Raw genomic sequence first — 16,905 nt, forward strand, 5'->3', positions numbered from 1 at the left:
AGAAACACGCATTTCCTAAGATTTGGACTACCTATGCTGTAAAATGTATTATCTCTTCGATTTACACACGGCATCTATTGCACGTACAGTGGTGCAAAAAAGTATTTAGTCAGCCACCAATTGTGCAAGGTCTCCCACTTAAAAAGATGAAAGAGGCCTTTAATTTTCATCCAAGGTATACCTCAACTATGAGAGACAAAATGAGAAAAAAAAAATCGAGAAAATCACATTGTCTGATTTTTAAAGAATTTATTTGCAAATTATGGTGGAAAATAAGTATTTGGTCAATAACAAAAGTTAATCTCAATACTTTGTTATATACCCTTTGTTGGCAATGACAGAGGTCAAACGTTTTCTGTAAGTCTTCACAAGGTTTTCACTCACTGTTGCTGGTATTTTGGCCCATTCCTCCATGCAGATCTCCTCTAGAGCAGTGATGTTTTGGGGCTGTCGCTGGGCAACACGGACTTTCAACTCCCTCCAAAGATTTTCTATGGGGTTGAGATCTGGAGACTGGCTAGGCCACTCCAGGACCTTGAAATGCTTCTTACGAAGCCACTCCTTTGTTGCCCGGGCGGTGTGTTTGGGATCATTGTCATGCGGAAAGACCCAGCCACGTTTCATCTTCAATGCCTTTGCTGATGGAAGGAGGTTGTCACTCAAAATCTCACGATACATGGCCCCATTCATTATTTCCTTTACACGGATCAGTCGTCCTGGTCCCTTTGCAGAAAAACAGCCCCAAAGCATGATGTTTCCACCCCCATGTTTCACAGTAGGTATGGTGTTCTTTGGATGCAACTCAGCATTCTTTCTCCTCCAAACACGTCTAGTTGAGTTTTTACCAAAAAGTTGTATTTTGGTTTCATCTGACCATATGACATTCTCCCAATCCTCTTCTGGATCATCTAAATGCTCTCTAGCAAACTTCAGACGGGCCTGGACATGTACTGGCTTAAGCAGGGGGACACGTCTGGCACTGCAGGATTTGAGTCCCTGGCGGCGTAGTGTGTTACTGATGGTAGCCTTTGTTACTTTGGTCCCAGCTCTCTGCAGGTCATTGACTAGTTCCCCCCGTGTGGTTCTGGGATTTTTGCTTACCGTTCTTGTGATCATTTTGACCCCACAGGGTGAGATCTTGCGTGGAGCCCCAGATCGGGGGAGATTATCAGTGGTCTTGTATGTCTTCCATTTTCTAATAATTGCTCCCACAGTTGATTTCTTCACACCAAGCTGCTTACCTATTTCAGATTCAGTCTTCCCAGCCTGGTGCAGGACTACAATTTAGTTTCTGGTGTCCTTTGACAGCTCTTTGGTCTTGGCCATAGTGGAGTTTGGAGTGTGACTGTTTGAGGTTGTGGACAGGTGTCTTTTATACTGATAACGAGTTCAAACAGGTGCCATTAATACAGTTAACAAGTGGAGGACAGAGGATGCTCTTAACCCTTAAGAGTCCCTGGGGCCATTTTTCAGCCATTCGGGTTTTCATGTTCATGCCATTTTGGCTGTGTTGAATGAATATTGCTCAAACTTGCAAGAGGATATTCTTTGTTAGTTTTATATTGAATTGTCGTCTCAGTTTTTTTAATTAGCCTAAAATGGCTAAGCTACACAAAACCGACACATTAGTTCCTAGCGGCAAAAAATGCCCCATTGAAAATGCTTTTTTTGACCCCACATTTATCTTATCATAAACTCTTGATTTCCTTTATGTTAAGATTTCATTTTGAACTTCTAGCTTTCAATTTTCTATTTTTACATTTGTCGACAAGACGGCGATAATTTTAACCCTTTGAAGCCTGCAGCAAAATGTCACACTTTTTACTGTTTTCTGCAAGGGTCACTTGCTACTGAAATGATATGTGTGTGTCACTTTTGATGTTGGATAATGGTGTGTGTGTGTGTGTGTGTGTGTGTGTGTGTGTGTGTGTGTGTGTGTGTGTGTGTGTGTGTGTGTGTGTGTGTGCGCACGCGCGCGTGTCCAACTTCAAAATACTTTTCTCTTAGAAGGCCACACTGCGTAATAATCTAATTCAATAAAAAAAACAATGAGTTGCAAAACAAAGTTTTGGTTCTCGCTCAGGTTGTTTATACCGATGCACTGCAGCCATGGTTATAAGTATTACTATCAGTGCAGGATTAGTCTTTTTGGAGATGGCAAGGCATTACAGCACACAGGAAGCTCTGGACATCAATATGCACTCTGATTGCGAGGATGGCTCCTCATCCTCCTCCGTGGACTCTAAGGCTGACACAGAATTGGCCTCAGAGTCCACGGAGGACGCCTCAGAGGTGGGAACAGACCAGCTAGAGTCCAACTCAGACTCATCTGAAACTGAGAGCGGAGGGGAGTTGGAGGAAGCAGCTGCAGGATGGACTTCAAAAAATGGAAAAGTGTTTCGGTTTCCCACAAAGACTGAGACGCTCCGCTACGTCCCAGCAGCCAGAAGTTTGATCCCGGGACCAACACACTATGCTGTCGCCCGAATCAGTGACCCGGCATCCAGCTTTGCACTGCTGCTGACAGATGACATCCTGCAGCATATTGTGTCCATGACAAACCTGCATGGGAGACGGTCAATTGCAGAGTGGCAAGATATGGACACAGAGGAACTGCAGGCTTACGTGGGGCTGCTCATTTTGGCCGGTGTTTACAGGTCAAAAAATGAATCGACCCTCAGCCTCTGGAGTGAGAAATCGGGACGGCGCATTTTCCGAGCCACGATGTCCCACAAGAGGTTTCACTAAATCAGCCGAACACTGCGGTTCGACGACAAGCTATCCCGACCGCGGCACCGTGATGACAAGCTGCCTTCCGCAAAGTTTGGGATATGTGGACGCATCGCCTGCCGATGCTGTTCAGCCCATTCAGCGACGTCTGCGTGGATGAACAGCTCGTCCCATTCAGAGGCAGGTGCAGCTTCAAGCAGTACATGCCAAAAAAGCCAACCAAATACGGTATAAACATTTGGGCAAACTGATGTAAAATCATCCTACGCCTGGAGACTGCAGGTGTATACAGGCAAAGCAGCTGGCAGTCGTCCTGAAGTCAACCAGGGGATGAGGGTGGTCCCGGAGATGACAGAGGGGCTCCAGGGACACATCATTAGCTGTGACCATTTGTTCACGTCCTTCGCACTGGCTGAGGAGCTGCTCAGGAGAAAACTGGCCCTGGTTGGCACAATTCGCAGAAACAAGCCTGAGCTTCCCGCTATTTTTCTCCAGGCAAGAGGGAGAGCGATCCTCTCCTCCACCTTTCCCTTTACGAAGACCCACACACTGGTCTCTTACATCCCTCGACAGGGCAGGAATGTGCTGTTTCTAAGCACGAAACACCCCAGTCCAGACGTAAGCGACGAAATGAAGAGAAAGCCAGTCATAATCAAAGACTACAACCGATGCAAAGGAGGTGTCGACAACCCTGATAAGGTAGGTGCCATTAGGCATCAGTTACGCACACATGTATTCTTACTCTTATATTCTCGTCTGAAATATATGTAGGTTTTTTTCAAATGAGCATTTTCCTATAAAATAATTAATATTTGCATCATGAGAGAAAATGCTTGGAATTATTTATTCAAATTGTCTTGTTTTATGTTTTTGTTAGGTTGTTGCCATATGCAAGGACCACAGTCTGTCCATTTGCAGCACCTGCTCGACCTGAGCTGGACTCTCACAGCCAGACACACAGTGTTCATTCAATGTTCATCTTTGTAAAATAAATGTTATTCTGGTTCAAAATGATCTTGTATTATTCATTTTAGTCAGGCTCGAGTAGTTTTAAAAGATTTACTCTTTGAAAGTGGGAAAAAATATGAATATATCATAATTTTATGGCAGTTTTTGTGAGGGTGGCATTTTCTGGCCTTGGGAACACGAGTGTGAGTTTTTGTTTGAATCTGACACTGCAACAGACATAACAATGCATTCAAATTAATTTTGCTGCCAATCATTGACCAATCTAGGGACCTAATAATAACAATAATCAAATATTCCATGAAATATATTTTTTGAAAATTATTCTAGTTTTTTGTTCTTTTCAATAAAAAAACGGTGGAGTTTTTTCAACAAACTGGCATTTAAAGGGTTAAAATCCCCAAAATATAATTAATATTTCATATGTGTATGTCAGGCTGGAGTAGTTTTAAAAGACTGACTCTTTAAAAGTGGAAATAAATATGAATATATTATATTTTTAGAGCAGTTTTTGTGAAGGTGGCATTTTATGGCCTTAGGAACACGAGTGTGAGTTTTAGTTTAAACCTAACACTGCAAAAAAAATAACAATGCATTCAAATTAATTTTGCTGCCAATCATTGACCAATCTAGGGACCTAATAATAACAATAATCAAATATTCCTTGAAATATTTTTACTTTGAAAATTATTCTAGTTTTTTGTTCTTTTCAATAAAAAAACGGTAGAGTTTTTTCAACAAACTGGCATTTAAAGGGTTAAAATCCCCAAAATATAATTAATATTTCATATATGTATGTCAGGCTGGAGAAGTTTTAAAAGACTGACTCTTTGAAAGTAGAAATACATATTAGTGTATCATATATTTATAACAGTTTTTGTGAAGGTGGCATTTTATGGCCTTAGGAACAAATACGTTTTTTTTTTTAAGGGACTCTTAGAAGAAGTTACAGGTCTGTGAGAGCCAGAAATCTTGTTTGTTTGGAGGTGACCAAATACTTATTTTACAGAGGAATTTACCAATTCATTCATTAAAAATCCTACAATGTGATTTCCTGGATTCTTTCCCCCCATTCTGTCTCTCATAGTTGAAGTGTACCTAGGAAGAAAATTACAGGCCTCTCTCATCTTTTTAAGTGGGAGAACTTGAACAATTGGTGGCTGACTAAATACTTTTTTGCCCCACTGTATGTCCGTCCTGGGAGAGGGATCCTTCCTCTGTTGCTCTCCCTGAGGTTTCTCTCATTTTTTTCCCTTTAAACTGTGGGTTTTCTCCGGAAGTTTTTCCTTGTACGATGTGAGGGTCTAAGGATAGAGGGTGTCGTTTTTTCTCATACTGATATTCTGAACAATCTATGCTATTGTATTAGCTGTAAAGTGTCTCTACTGTAGGCAATTTTTTTCTATGCATTTTCTAAGCTTTGTACTGTGTACCCTTTGCCCCTAGTCGTGAAAAACAGCAAAGGAAACAGAGGTGGCGAACACGAAATAAGGAAATGCTGCTTTAATATTTCCAGACAAACTAAAACAATTCCTTTTTTCAGTTGAACATCTTCATCTGACAGCGCCAGTATTAGTATCTGTGACTTCAGAAACGCTCCTTCAAACAAGGACTTGAAAATCAGAGCGCAAATCCTAACTTTGATGCATTAACCATCAGCACTACATGGGGAATATTTTAACAGCAGATGTTTTAACACATGATGGTGCCACAATGGCAGAGCAAATAAAGGGGGTTTACACTTTACAGTGAACAGCTTTGTTCTAGGGAATGAATGTGATCTCTTCTTTTCAGCAGTTTGGTGTGACATGACCGCACGCGTAACTTAGGGATTGTACCCAATCAAGATCTACCAAGGCTTGACCGAAAAAGGTTTCCAAAGACAAACTAGTAAATTGGCAATACCTAGACAGTGGTTTTATTTTAAACATTTAAATTAATCAGTTTTGAACAATTGTGGGGGATTGATACACTTGTGCCAATCATGAATTGGCTATTGGCCAGAACTAGGCAAACACTTTTTTTTTCTGTCAATGGCATTATAAAGTTCAGTGCTTCTGCGACAGCATTAGCTACATTAATTCAGTCACAGCAGGCTGCTGACTCAGTTTTATTCCCACAACAATCCCTGGCCTCATGTCACCTCCAGGGTAGGAATTTCACGGCGGCCATGACGGCCATGGCCGTCGTTGCCCCTCGGTCTGGCTGTTATGCCCCACAAATAATTGTACGTCATACGGCCACCATGGCCTTTGTGCCCCTCACACTGTTACAATTTCGAAGTTGCTTTAAAAGCTTCAGAGCAGTGGTCTGGTCTCTGAACTGCATAATGCTGCGTTCACAACGGACACGATGCGAAAATTCTCATTGCTCTAATCGCTGGAGTTTCACCGCGGCTGTCAGCTGTGTTTACTCCATGGTTTACTCCTGTCATTCAAACAGGACGCGCTGGAGAGGGGGCGGGGCTTATATCCATGTAAATACTGTGGTAGAAACCAACTACAACAACATTTACATATTTGACCGTGATTTCATTGTAATACACGTTTCAAAATGATGCCGAAGTAACAAAATACTGATAACGGTTAGTAAAAACCATTAATTAATGCTTTGACAAGTGTGCAGACAAAGCGGCAGGCGAAAAACCTTTTAAAATGCGTGTTTTCTGAATGGAGATCGGATCGATCAGGCTAAACTAACGTTGGAGCTGCTCCGTCCAAACTCACAACAACATGATACAGACACAGATAAAACAGTGACCGTATTCACAATGACACAGACATTCTGTGGTTTGTTCATGTTTAACTTTTGTCCAGTTTCTGAACAGATATGAGGAGTTGTGAGCTCTGTGTTCTAACAGCTAACGGCTATTGTTTTGGTTTTCTGATTCAACGTCAGTGACGGCGGGCTGAGATCCTCACCGCTGATTGGCTACCGCGAGAACGCGTCACACAAATGTGACTCTCGAGTTGAAAAAATTGATTAAAGAGACTCTTGCACACACACACACACACACACACACACACACACACACACACACACACACACACACACACACACACACACACACACACACACACACACACACACACACACACACACACACACACACACACACACACACGCTTTTGCATTTCAAAGTATTGCTTGCTCTTAGAGTTGATTGTTTGAGCTTCACTGTGCACTGCTGAATGATCTATGTGCAGAGTTTGACCCTTGAAGGCTGTTTCTTCTGCTCTGAAATTGAATATATTTGTTACATATGATATATAGTTGCTGGGTGCCAGTCAGGTGAAGCCTGACAATTTAGAGTTAAGATCAAGTCAAACCCTACAAATGGTACATGTTACCGACAGGAAACACATACAACACATGCCCCTCTTAACCTGTTAAGCCCGAGAGCCCCCGAGAGCTGCGGTTTTTTTCTTCACAAAACTGTGTCTCAGGGCTTCTTAACATTTAAAAACCTATGAATGTGTCATACCCATTTAACGGGAAGAAACTCAGCTAACTGACGATACGAACCATTTTTACCGAAACAAAACACAAGTCTCACAAGAAGCATCTCAATGTTTCCTGAGCGAAAAAATGCTAACACAACACAGAACTCTAGGTATAAATAGGCGTTCAAGAACCTTAGCCAGAACTGACAATTTAGAGATAGGCCTATAGTTATTTAATAAGGTGTTCTACCCTCCTTTTAGTAAAGGCAGGACATAAGCTGACTTCCATATTTTTGGAATTGTGTTTTTGCTGAGGGAGAGGTTAAAAAGAGAAGTGAGAGATGGAGCAATAAAATCTGCAGCTATCTTTAAAAAAAAAAAAGGTTATACGTTGTCCGGGCCAGCCGGTTTCTTAGGATCTAACTTGGTTAAGGCTTCACGAACAACATCAATACTAAAAGGAGTAAAACTGAAAGGGTTTCCCAGACCACATTGTTCAGAGTCACGGATGGAGGTGTTCACAGAAGCAGAGCTAGTCACAGAATCAAACATAGAACCACAGGACACAAAATGCTTATTAAAGCAATTTAACATGGTGGCCCTGTCCGATATAGAGCCAGATGCTGTGGTAAGGCACGGAGGTAGCTCATACGGATTTCACCTGTGGATTTATGGCTTTCCAACATTTTCCAGGGTTATTCAGGTTTTTTGTGGCAACTGACAGATAATACTTCGACTTAGCACTTTTTATTTGTGATGTGAAGCTATTCCTTAGCTGCCTAAAACGCAGCCCAGGCCCGGGTCCAGAACAAAATGACTCAGGGTGCATCTGAGATTAGAGAGGGTGCAGGAATAAAGTGCTATTTTTTAAGTGGGGAGTGGACCTAACACCCTCTAGGGGGGTCCTCACCTCCTCTGGGGTGTCCGGGGGCATGCTCCCCCGGGAAGATTTTTTTTTTAAATGTTGAAGTTAAAAGCATCAATCTGGTGCACTTTGAGAGCAAAATGAAGAGATCTATGGATACATCTCTCAACACCCATATGAAACAGAACTGTAAACAGATTTAATTTTTCTTTATGGATATTTTACAAATCACTTCCCTTTTAAACTGTATTCTTGTTTTACTGTCATATAGTATTTCATTTTTAGTGAGTCAGTTACTCAGATGAGTACCAGGAGGAGACAGCGGTTGGTACTCTGGTACAGTTGTGGTGAAGGCATCTGACGTACTTGAACCGGAATGTCTACATGCATAGCAGAAGATGGCATCTTTTTACATGACTATTCCATCCAATCTCTGTTTTTACACCATGAGCTGCAAAATGAGCGCCTTACCCCACTGTACAGGCGAGTTGGGTACTTTTTTAAATATACCTGGGCAGGCTCTCTTTTGCCGAGGTCCTCTGGCACTTGCGGGCCGCCGAGGAGTGGCTGTGTTTGGGGCAACGAAGACAGCTGCGGCTGCTCCGCCTCCTTGGGCAAGGCGGGCAAAGCCGGCGAGTCGGGCGGGAGGACGTTATGTCCATGACAGTGGCCGCGGGTAACGTAATGTCCCCATGATCTGAACTGTTATTACCTGCAGTAGACGCAGTGTTACTGTTGGCGATAAGGGCTGGTTGTTTTGACTATATTATTCTTCTTCTTATTATTATTATTATTACTACAATTATTATTATTGTTATTATAGATGTAATATTTTTCACTTTAGATTTTTTTTTTTTTATACTTTTCATTTTTCAAATGAGGGTGCATAACGACTCAACTGAGGGTGCAATGCACCCTTATGTAGAACCGGCCTGACGCAGCCATTCTATCTCTGAGCCTGATTTCCTAGCCTTTGCCCCGGCCTTGTTTCTCTCATGAAAGAGACTAGACAGTTCAGCAGAAAACCAAAGATTGTCTCGTCCCTTCATTCTAAATTTTACGCAGGGGTGCATGTCCAGCGGCGGCGCCAGGGTATGGCCGGGGTAGGTTACAACCATACCAAGAAATGGCTTAGTCCTACCTTAGCCTGACCATGAACAAGTATGTTAAAGTAAGCATGTTGAGAACACGGATTGCGAAAAATCTACCGGTCGTGTCCACAACACACAAACTGATCCTGCTGTAACAACAACTGCACGTTACTGACGCAATATGGTTGAGACCATTCGGCCTTATGCTAGAGGGGTGCAAGGAATAGTAAGTAGTGGGGGAGTTTAATACATTAAAGGTGTGGAAATTATCTTGCGTTATAATATCAGCGCGGTCAGATCAAAATGCCTCCGAATGCAATTTGAATAGACCAACAGCCAATCAGAGCAACGAAACGTTGGGTCTGCTGCGTCATGCATTACTGATAAGTCACGTTCACAGTGAAAAGTCCCCAAACTCGCGCCGAGTAAATTGCAGACAGACAGCAGAACTTCTAGGATTAATTGTATATTTCGGATGTGTAGATTTGTTCTTAAACGCCCTCGCATTGAGGTACAAGTCAAACAGGTGCCAGAGTCACACGACCCACCTGAAGAGTGAATTGTGAGTTTTGAATATATTTTGTAATAATCGGTCATTTGAAAAAAAAAATGGTATGACAATAGAGACACAGGCCACCTGTTGTGTGTTGTGTCTGTCTCTCTCTGTTTACCTGTGTCTGTGTGTCTGTGTGTCTCTCTCTAAGTCTCTCTCCCTCACTCTCCCTTAGTGATGGGAATTCCGGCTCTTCTTGGTGAGCCGGGTCATTTGGCTCCGCTCACCAAGAAGAGCCGGCTCTTTCGGCTCCCAAACGGCTCTTCAGTTGACCACATATACCTTTTATAATTCAATCAAATGTAGCCCTGTTTTGACTAATCATTTATATGTGTACACATATATCACTTAAATTATTCAATACATCCTTTGTACTGAAGTATTCAAAAGTAAACATTACATGTTTAATATCAATTATTTGCTTTGACCAATTGTTTTTATTGCATTTACAGACCCTTGTAACTCTCTGATACCACCCAATGAATGCACTGTCTTGCTTGTAGAGCCACACTACACAAAGCAGATAGCAACACCTATAAAAACGTAAGCATAGACTCTTTGAGCCGGCTCGTTCGCGACCGACACATCACTACTCTCCCTCTCTCTCTCCGTGTCAATTGTATATGCCAACTGTTCTTGTTTCTGCCGCTGCGTAGCATGTTGTAACAACGTGGAATTAGCAGAATAGGCTATTGTATTGTTTAACTCACACCTGTTGCTCTCGATGTCATTTAGCTGATAAAAGGAGACTAATAAAAGCCTCACGCGTGGCGTTTCACTGTCAAGGGGTGCGATATAGCGTGTATGTAATTACATTACAAATACTGACTTGAGCCCCACCGCTGTATGGGTTAGCCCTACCATAGATTACCCAACAAAAATATTCTGGCGCCGCCACTGTGCATGTCTATCTATAATTTCCATAAAACCAAGATACAAATAAGACCATGCAGTTTCAACATCATCACACAGCTCAATTCTTTCCCAATCAAAACCAAACAGATCATGAACAAAACCCTGCTCCACATAATGTTTTGTGTCTCTCTTACTGATAATGCGAGGTTTACCCTTTTGGACTTTTGTGTCCCTAATTGTGGCTACGATTGTGGCTATGATGTGAGTGGTCACTCACATCATTTGCAAATACTCCCACAGATGAGTATTTATGGGGGACATTAGTTAAGATGAGATCAATTAAGGAGGATTTATTTGGGAACTTCATGTTAGGGCGAGTAGGACTGTCAACAATCTGAGTAACATTTAATGAGATACAAAGGTTTTTAAAATCCTCTGATACTGTAGTTAACCAGTCCCAGTTAAAATCACCAAGTAGCTCTATTTCCTTGTAGTCTAGTTGAGATAAAAGATTTGCCAAGGAGTCCTTGACAGCTGAGGGGGGTCTGTAACAGCCCACCACCATGACCTGTTGACCCTTTGCTACTTCAATATTTAAGGCTAAACATTATAGTTGTTTACTGATAGATATGGAAACCATCTTGGTTACACAAAACTTATTTTTCACATAAATGGCAACGCCACCACCTTTATTAGGTCGGTCTGTACGATATATACACTGTAACCATTTAAGGATATGTCAGAGGCCAATATGGACTTATTTAGCCACGTTTCTGATAAGACAATGACATCAGCATCAGTCGAGCTCGCCCAAATGCGGACAAAATCTAGTTTAGGTAAAAGACTGCGGACATTTCACTGAATGAAACCCTAGAATTAAAATCAGCAGAAGAAGCGATCTGACTACTACTACTGGGCGGTCCAGGGTTAGGTTGTACATTTCCTGATAGCAATAACAACAAGAAAACCAGGCATCTTTTCCTCTTAATCGACACACATACATTGTCAACTACAGTCCTGAATAACCATCATAGCAGGCAAGTGAAAAAGACAAACATATTTTGTCGAACAGATTGTCTGTGACAAGGCAACCGGTAATTGTTTGTGTAACACATCCAAACCTTTGCAGGGGATGCCCACTGCGGGTGGCGGAACAGACCTGAATCCAGTAGACTTCTCAGGATGACTAGAGATCTTCTCATAGTCCAAAACAGTTAATAGGCACAGCAGAATCATGATATGGGCCATTTTCCCAGACCAGCACACAGTATCCGCAATGTTCCTGGAGCAAAATCCTCCTTAGGACAGCAGTAAAGGACTGGTGAAACCAGCAGCGTGGAAGCGCTCTGGTCTCTCCGTGGTATCCCCGGAGCAGGCCTCCGCAACAGCAGAACCAGGACAGGTGGAAGGCAGGCCCCAGCTTTGGTAAAATCCTCCTCCGCACAGCAGTACATGCCCGGTGGAAGCAGACTCCAGCCCGAAGCGTGGGGCCACTCCGTCCCTCCGCAACGTCTCCGGGGTAAAATCCTCAGCACAGCCGTACTCTACAGGTGGGAGCAGGCCTCCGCAGATCGCAGACACCAGACAGGTGGAAAGCAGGCTGCAGCAGGTTGAGCCGCTCCGTATCTCTGCGACGTCTCCGGGGAAAATTCACCTTAGCACAGCCGTACTCGACTCCATTTAAATGCAGACTTTTGTTCCTCCATGCTTTCGTTGTTATTGTTTCACTGAGCGGACCTTCACTCAATCCTGAGGGTTTCGTCAGCTCAGAGCCTGACCCCAAACATTGATGAACTTGCACCCAAGATTAGATGCCATGTATCTGGCTTGAACCCACATCACACTGAGTTTCTGATCAAAACTTGTGCTCAATGGCATTAAAACGATAACAACGCTGCTGAAGGTTAATCCATAGGTTAATCTAATGTGCCTGAAATGATTACTGATAATCCATCTTCATATGTATGTCAATAACGGAGTTTTCATATTGCTGCTATGATAGCTACCAGAGTGTATGACAGCTTCCGGTTTTGGGCATTCTGGCTACTGTTGGAGCACCAACCAGTGGCGTGGTCAGTAGTCGAGTTGAGGGGGGATGGGGGGGGATGGCATCCCCCTTAGGTATTAAAATGGTCAAAACCATCCCCCTTGTCCCCCTTCCCATCCCCTGTTATTTGATCAATTAATGTGGAAATATTGCCAATGTTTAATTTTCAACATTCTACATTTTATATGTGCACGTCACGTGCCCCTCGTCCACATTATTTTAGCCGCTAAAATACTGTTGACGAGGGGCTCGTGCACATATCACGATCACGAAATTGATGTCAAGTCAGTCAGCGTCAACGATAGCAGCGCAGCCTGTGCAAGCATCATGGCCAGTAAGCGACAAGGACAGCTTGACCTGAGGGACTACTTCGGCTTTAAGAGGACAAAAAGTACCACTGAAGGTAAGTCAAGAATACTTTTGATATGTCACCAAATGTGTAATCTCTGGACAGAGGCGATAACAACAGAGTTATAGTTTGGGAGCTTACGTTTTTTTTCTTGTTAACTAGCCTAACGCCAGGCAGCTAGTACTAGCTGCTATAGTAACCAACGTCAGGTTAGACCTTTCTTATATTCACAAAGTTAATTTCAGATTTGATTTCTTTTTCACATGGAATATCTCGCAGGGTTTCCCACAGCTCTTTACTGCTTAGGCGGCCGCATAAGCAACACACTTAACTAGCCTTGAGATGTTCAGTCGGGGAAAAAAGTTAAATGTAATTTAGGATGAGGCAGAGCAAGCTAGTGTACAAGCAGAGACGACAGGGGCAGAAGAACACAGAGAAGAACAGGTGTCGTTGACGGTTCCTGAAACAGCCGGTGAAGTTCAGTTAAGGATGGTAGATAGTCCAAGTTTGGGATTCTTCAGTATGAAAACTGGTTCCGAAAGAACCCATTTGAATTAAGGTTCCTGGAGGATCTTTAGGCTGATTTTGTGTATCAATTCGATGATCATGTATCCACTAGTGATTTAAGCACTTTGTTTGATAAGCTTTCCATTCATTTGAGTGAGATCATATAATATAAATTAAGTGTGAAAATTGCACCTTTAGTCACTGTGAGCGACCAAAATGTATTACTTAAAAAGCTTTAAATGTGATGCATGCCTCCGAATCGTGTGATAGCGGCTTCTGGTGGTTGAATGTCATCGCTCTTATTGTATATGAAAAAAAAACACAACTTGACAGTAGGCCTACTTCACTGTCTGCTCATTCTAACAAAACCATAATGCCGTTGTTTTCTTCATATAGAGGATAATCATGGCGAGGAAGCAGGAAGGAGAGCAGAGGAGACTAGAGCTGGAGAAGGAACAGGTTTGATATTTCTAAATAGACACTTTTCTTTTTCGAAGAGGGGGAAATGTAGCTAATCCTACCAAGGGGGGGTTTTAACAGATTTTATGTTTTTGTGGTAGAAAAAAGAAGAGAGGAGGAGGCAGAAGCAGAGGAGCCTAGAGCTGCAGAAGGAACAGGTTTGATAATTCTAAATAGACACTTTTCTTTTTCGAAGAGGGGAAATGTATCTTACCAAGTGGGGTTTTAACATAGATTTTATGTTTTTGTGGTAGAAAAAAGAAGAGAGGAGGAGGCAGAAGCAGAGGAGCCTAGAGCTGGAGAAGGAACAGGTTTGATAATTCTAAATAGACACTTTTCTTTTTCGAAGAGGGGAAATGTATCTTACCAAGTGGGGTTTTAACATAGATTTTATGTTTTTGTGGTAGAAAAAAGAAGAGAGGAGGAGGCAGAAGCAGGGCGAGATAGTGTCGATGATTCTGACCAAAATAACCAGGGAGATAATGAGCAAGATATCCCTGAATGCTGGACATCTACCAAGTTCAGGGAGAAAAAAAAGTATTATCCATGGCTAATATGTCAAAGCAAAAAACTTGGCTGCCTAACCTGCCAGAAAATGAAAGTGGTTGGGCCAAATACAGGTGGGAGCAGCCAGTTGCATATTGCTGAGGAGTGGTCCAACGTTAAGGTTACAGCCTATGGTACAAACCGAGCAGCACAGCTGCAGTCTCTTCGTAAGAAAATACACAAGCATAAAATGTCAGACTATCACCAAGCAGCTGAGAAAACCATGGAAAAAGCAAAAGAAAAGACATTGGAAACATTGACTTCTGAAATGCAAAGGGATCACTTCTTAACTACTGATAGGGTATTTCGTACAATTTACAAGATTGTGAAATCTGGAAGGCCTTTCACAGATCTACCGTCCGATATTGATCTGCAAGTCTTGAATGGACTAGACATGGGAAGAACTTTACATTCAGACTATTCCTGTGCAACAATAAGCCAACACATAGCAAATGAAATGCGAAAGAGAGTAGTTGGAAAGGTCCTTCAAAGTGGAACAAAACTTTCTGTTATGATAGATGAAGCTACAACTGACAGTAAAAAAATCAGTATTGATCATTTATATTAGAGCGAGCTTAGGGATGAGAGAAGAGCCCCTAACATTCTTCTTGGATCTAGTTGAGCTTTCTGCTACCAATGCAGGTGAAATCTATCAAGCTCTAATGAAAGATCTGTCACATCATGGCTTCTCTGAAGCTATTCTGAGTGAACGCTTTGTTTGCTTTGCATCAGATGGAGCTTCTGTAATGCTTGGAAGTAAAGCAGGTGTTGCAACCAAAATCGTAGAAAAGTTTCCAAACGTAATGGTGTGGCACTGCATGAACCACCGTCTTGAGCTGAGTGTTGGAGATGCTGTTGAAGAAACTGTAGGGATGAATGACTTCCAGTTTTTCTTTGACAAAGTGTACAGTCTCTATCATGCATCGGCCAAAAACCGCCATGAGCTCACTGAATGTTGTGAGGAACTTGCTTTACAGTGTCTGAACATAGGGAGAATTCTCAGCACTAGATGGGTGGCATCCAGTTACAGGACCATTAAAGCTGTATGGCAGCAGTACCCTGCAATCCACAAGCACTTTTCCAATGCCTCAGTTGATCCTAAAAGAAGTTCAACAGAGAAATGCATGTTCAGTGGTTTAATAGATCGCCTTTCTAATGTCACCTTTGTGCACAATCTTGGAATCATATATGATGCTTTAGAAGAGTTGTCTGAATTCTCTCTCTCTCTTCAAGACAGAAACATGACGCTCCCCAAGGCTGTAGCAATACTCAGTCGGCAGGTCCGTGTGTTGAAGTCCATGGCAGAGCAGCCTGGACCAGCGGCAGAAGTGGCTCAGACTGCAATCGGTTTGAAGCTATTCAAAGGGGTGCCACTAACAAATAATTTAAGACACAGCAGAGAAATAAACCACCAAAAATGTGTTCATGCTTTGGCTGCTAAAATTGAGACAAGAATGGGATCACTGCCTGGAAAACAGAGAAGCAAAGAAGAGTACCAGAGCTTTCTTGACAATGTCAAAGTGCTGCAGCCATCAAACTGGCCAGATGTGTGTGGTGTTCGTTATGCCGAAAAGGAAATACAGGAACTCTGCTACTTTTTCAAGCTTGATGATGGCAGACAAATTCAGAGAGGAATGAGGGAATATGTTGATACGGTGAAACTCAAAACTGTTGATGAAATGACACCACAAGCACCAGAAGAGCTAAAACCCCTCCTTCAAGCAGTGAACACACTGGTCATCTCCACAGCTGAGTGTGAGCGTGGGTTCAGTCAGATGAACATTTTAACCACAACTAGAAGCACGCTAGAGGTAAAAAGTATGTCAGCCTTGCTTTTCATCAAGTGTGTTGGCCCTCCACTACAAATGCTCAAACCAGAAGTTTATGTCAAGTCTTGGCTTCAAAGTCGTAGCTTGGCTAATGATCTGAGAGCAAGAGCCCGGAAAGTTGTCATTAAAAAACATGATTATGAAACTCTTTGGAAGATCCTATGAGATACTACAGTATAGGGGAGAATTGGGTTGGTAGCCATTGAATAAAACTGTTTATTTGTATTTGTATATCATATTATATGTATTATTTTCAGATTTTGTAAATAGTATATTTGTTTAATCCATGTTCTTGCACTTGAATTAAAACGGACTTGACTAGAGAGGATTCATGTTCAATGTTTTGTGAGGTTTTGTTTCAACATTTAATGGATGAATTCCCAGTAGATTTATAGGTATTGTGAGTGTGAAGTTGAAGTTGAAGTTGCACTTGCACCCAGTGGGAAAATGTGTCCTCTGCATTTACCCTAACTATGTAGGAGCAGTGGTAGCCATGGGACCAACTCTAATTCTGAGGTGCCTTGGTCAAGATCAATGACAGGAGTATCTGACACGTAATATATCCATAGCATGCAAGTTGTTTTACAGTAATAGAATATAATAATTATCTTTGTGCTTAAACACTAATCAAAAGGGTACAACGTTGGTCTCCCACCAAATGCGCT

The 16,905-nt window shown here is 42.3% G+C and overlaps 1 protein-coding gene across 4 annotated transcripts; it reads left to right on the plus strand.

Annotated features, from left to right (window-relative positions):
- Positions 1-12,646: 12,646 nt before the first annotated feature.
- Positions 12,647-16,531, plus strand: LOC307028162 (E3 SUMO-protein ligase KIAA1586-like). Of its 4 annotated transcripts, none has more exons than XM_079662962.1 (5): positions 12,647-12,953; positions 13,803-13,865; positions 13,967-14,023; positions 14,120-14,176; positions 15,645-16,531. In XM_079662962.1, exons 1-5 carry the CDS (start codon positions 12,689-12,691, stop codon positions 16,403-16,405), a joined length of 1,203 nt encoding a protein of 400 aa, XP_079519088.1. In that variant the 5' UTR covers positions 12,647-12,688; the 3' UTR covers positions 16,406-16,531. The 4 variants fall into 4 exon arrangements, with proteins under 4 accessions (XP_079519088.1, XP_079519091.1, XP_079519090.1 ...); XM_079662965.1 differs by lacking the exon at positions 15,645-16,531 and adding an exon at positions 14,273-14,890; XM_079662964.1 differs by having other exon boundaries at positions 12,647-13,865; positions 15,649-16,531.
- Positions 16,532-16,905: the final 374 nt, after the last annotated feature.

This window comes from Notothenia rossii (assembly GCF_949606895.1).
Source record: "Notothenia rossii genome assembly, chromosome: 2".
Lineage (NCBI taxonomy): Eukaryota > Metazoa > Chordata > Actinopteri > Perciformes > Nototheniidae > Notothenia > Notothenia rossii.

Bases quoted from the DNA above. Each gene is read 5' to 3' on its own strand.
- LOC307028162 (XM_079662962.1), top strand. From the start codon at position 12,689: ATGTGGAAATATTGCCAATGTTTAATTTTCAACATTCTACATTTTATA. The intron at 12,954-13,802 runs GTAAGTCAAGAA...TTCTTCATATAG, and splicing joins GACAAAAAGTACCACTGAAG to AGGATAATCATGGCGAGGAA. The intron at 14,024-14,119 runs GTTTGATAATTC...TTTTTGTGGTAG, and splicing joins TAGAGCTGCAGAAGGAACAG to AAAAAAGAAGAGAGGAGGAG.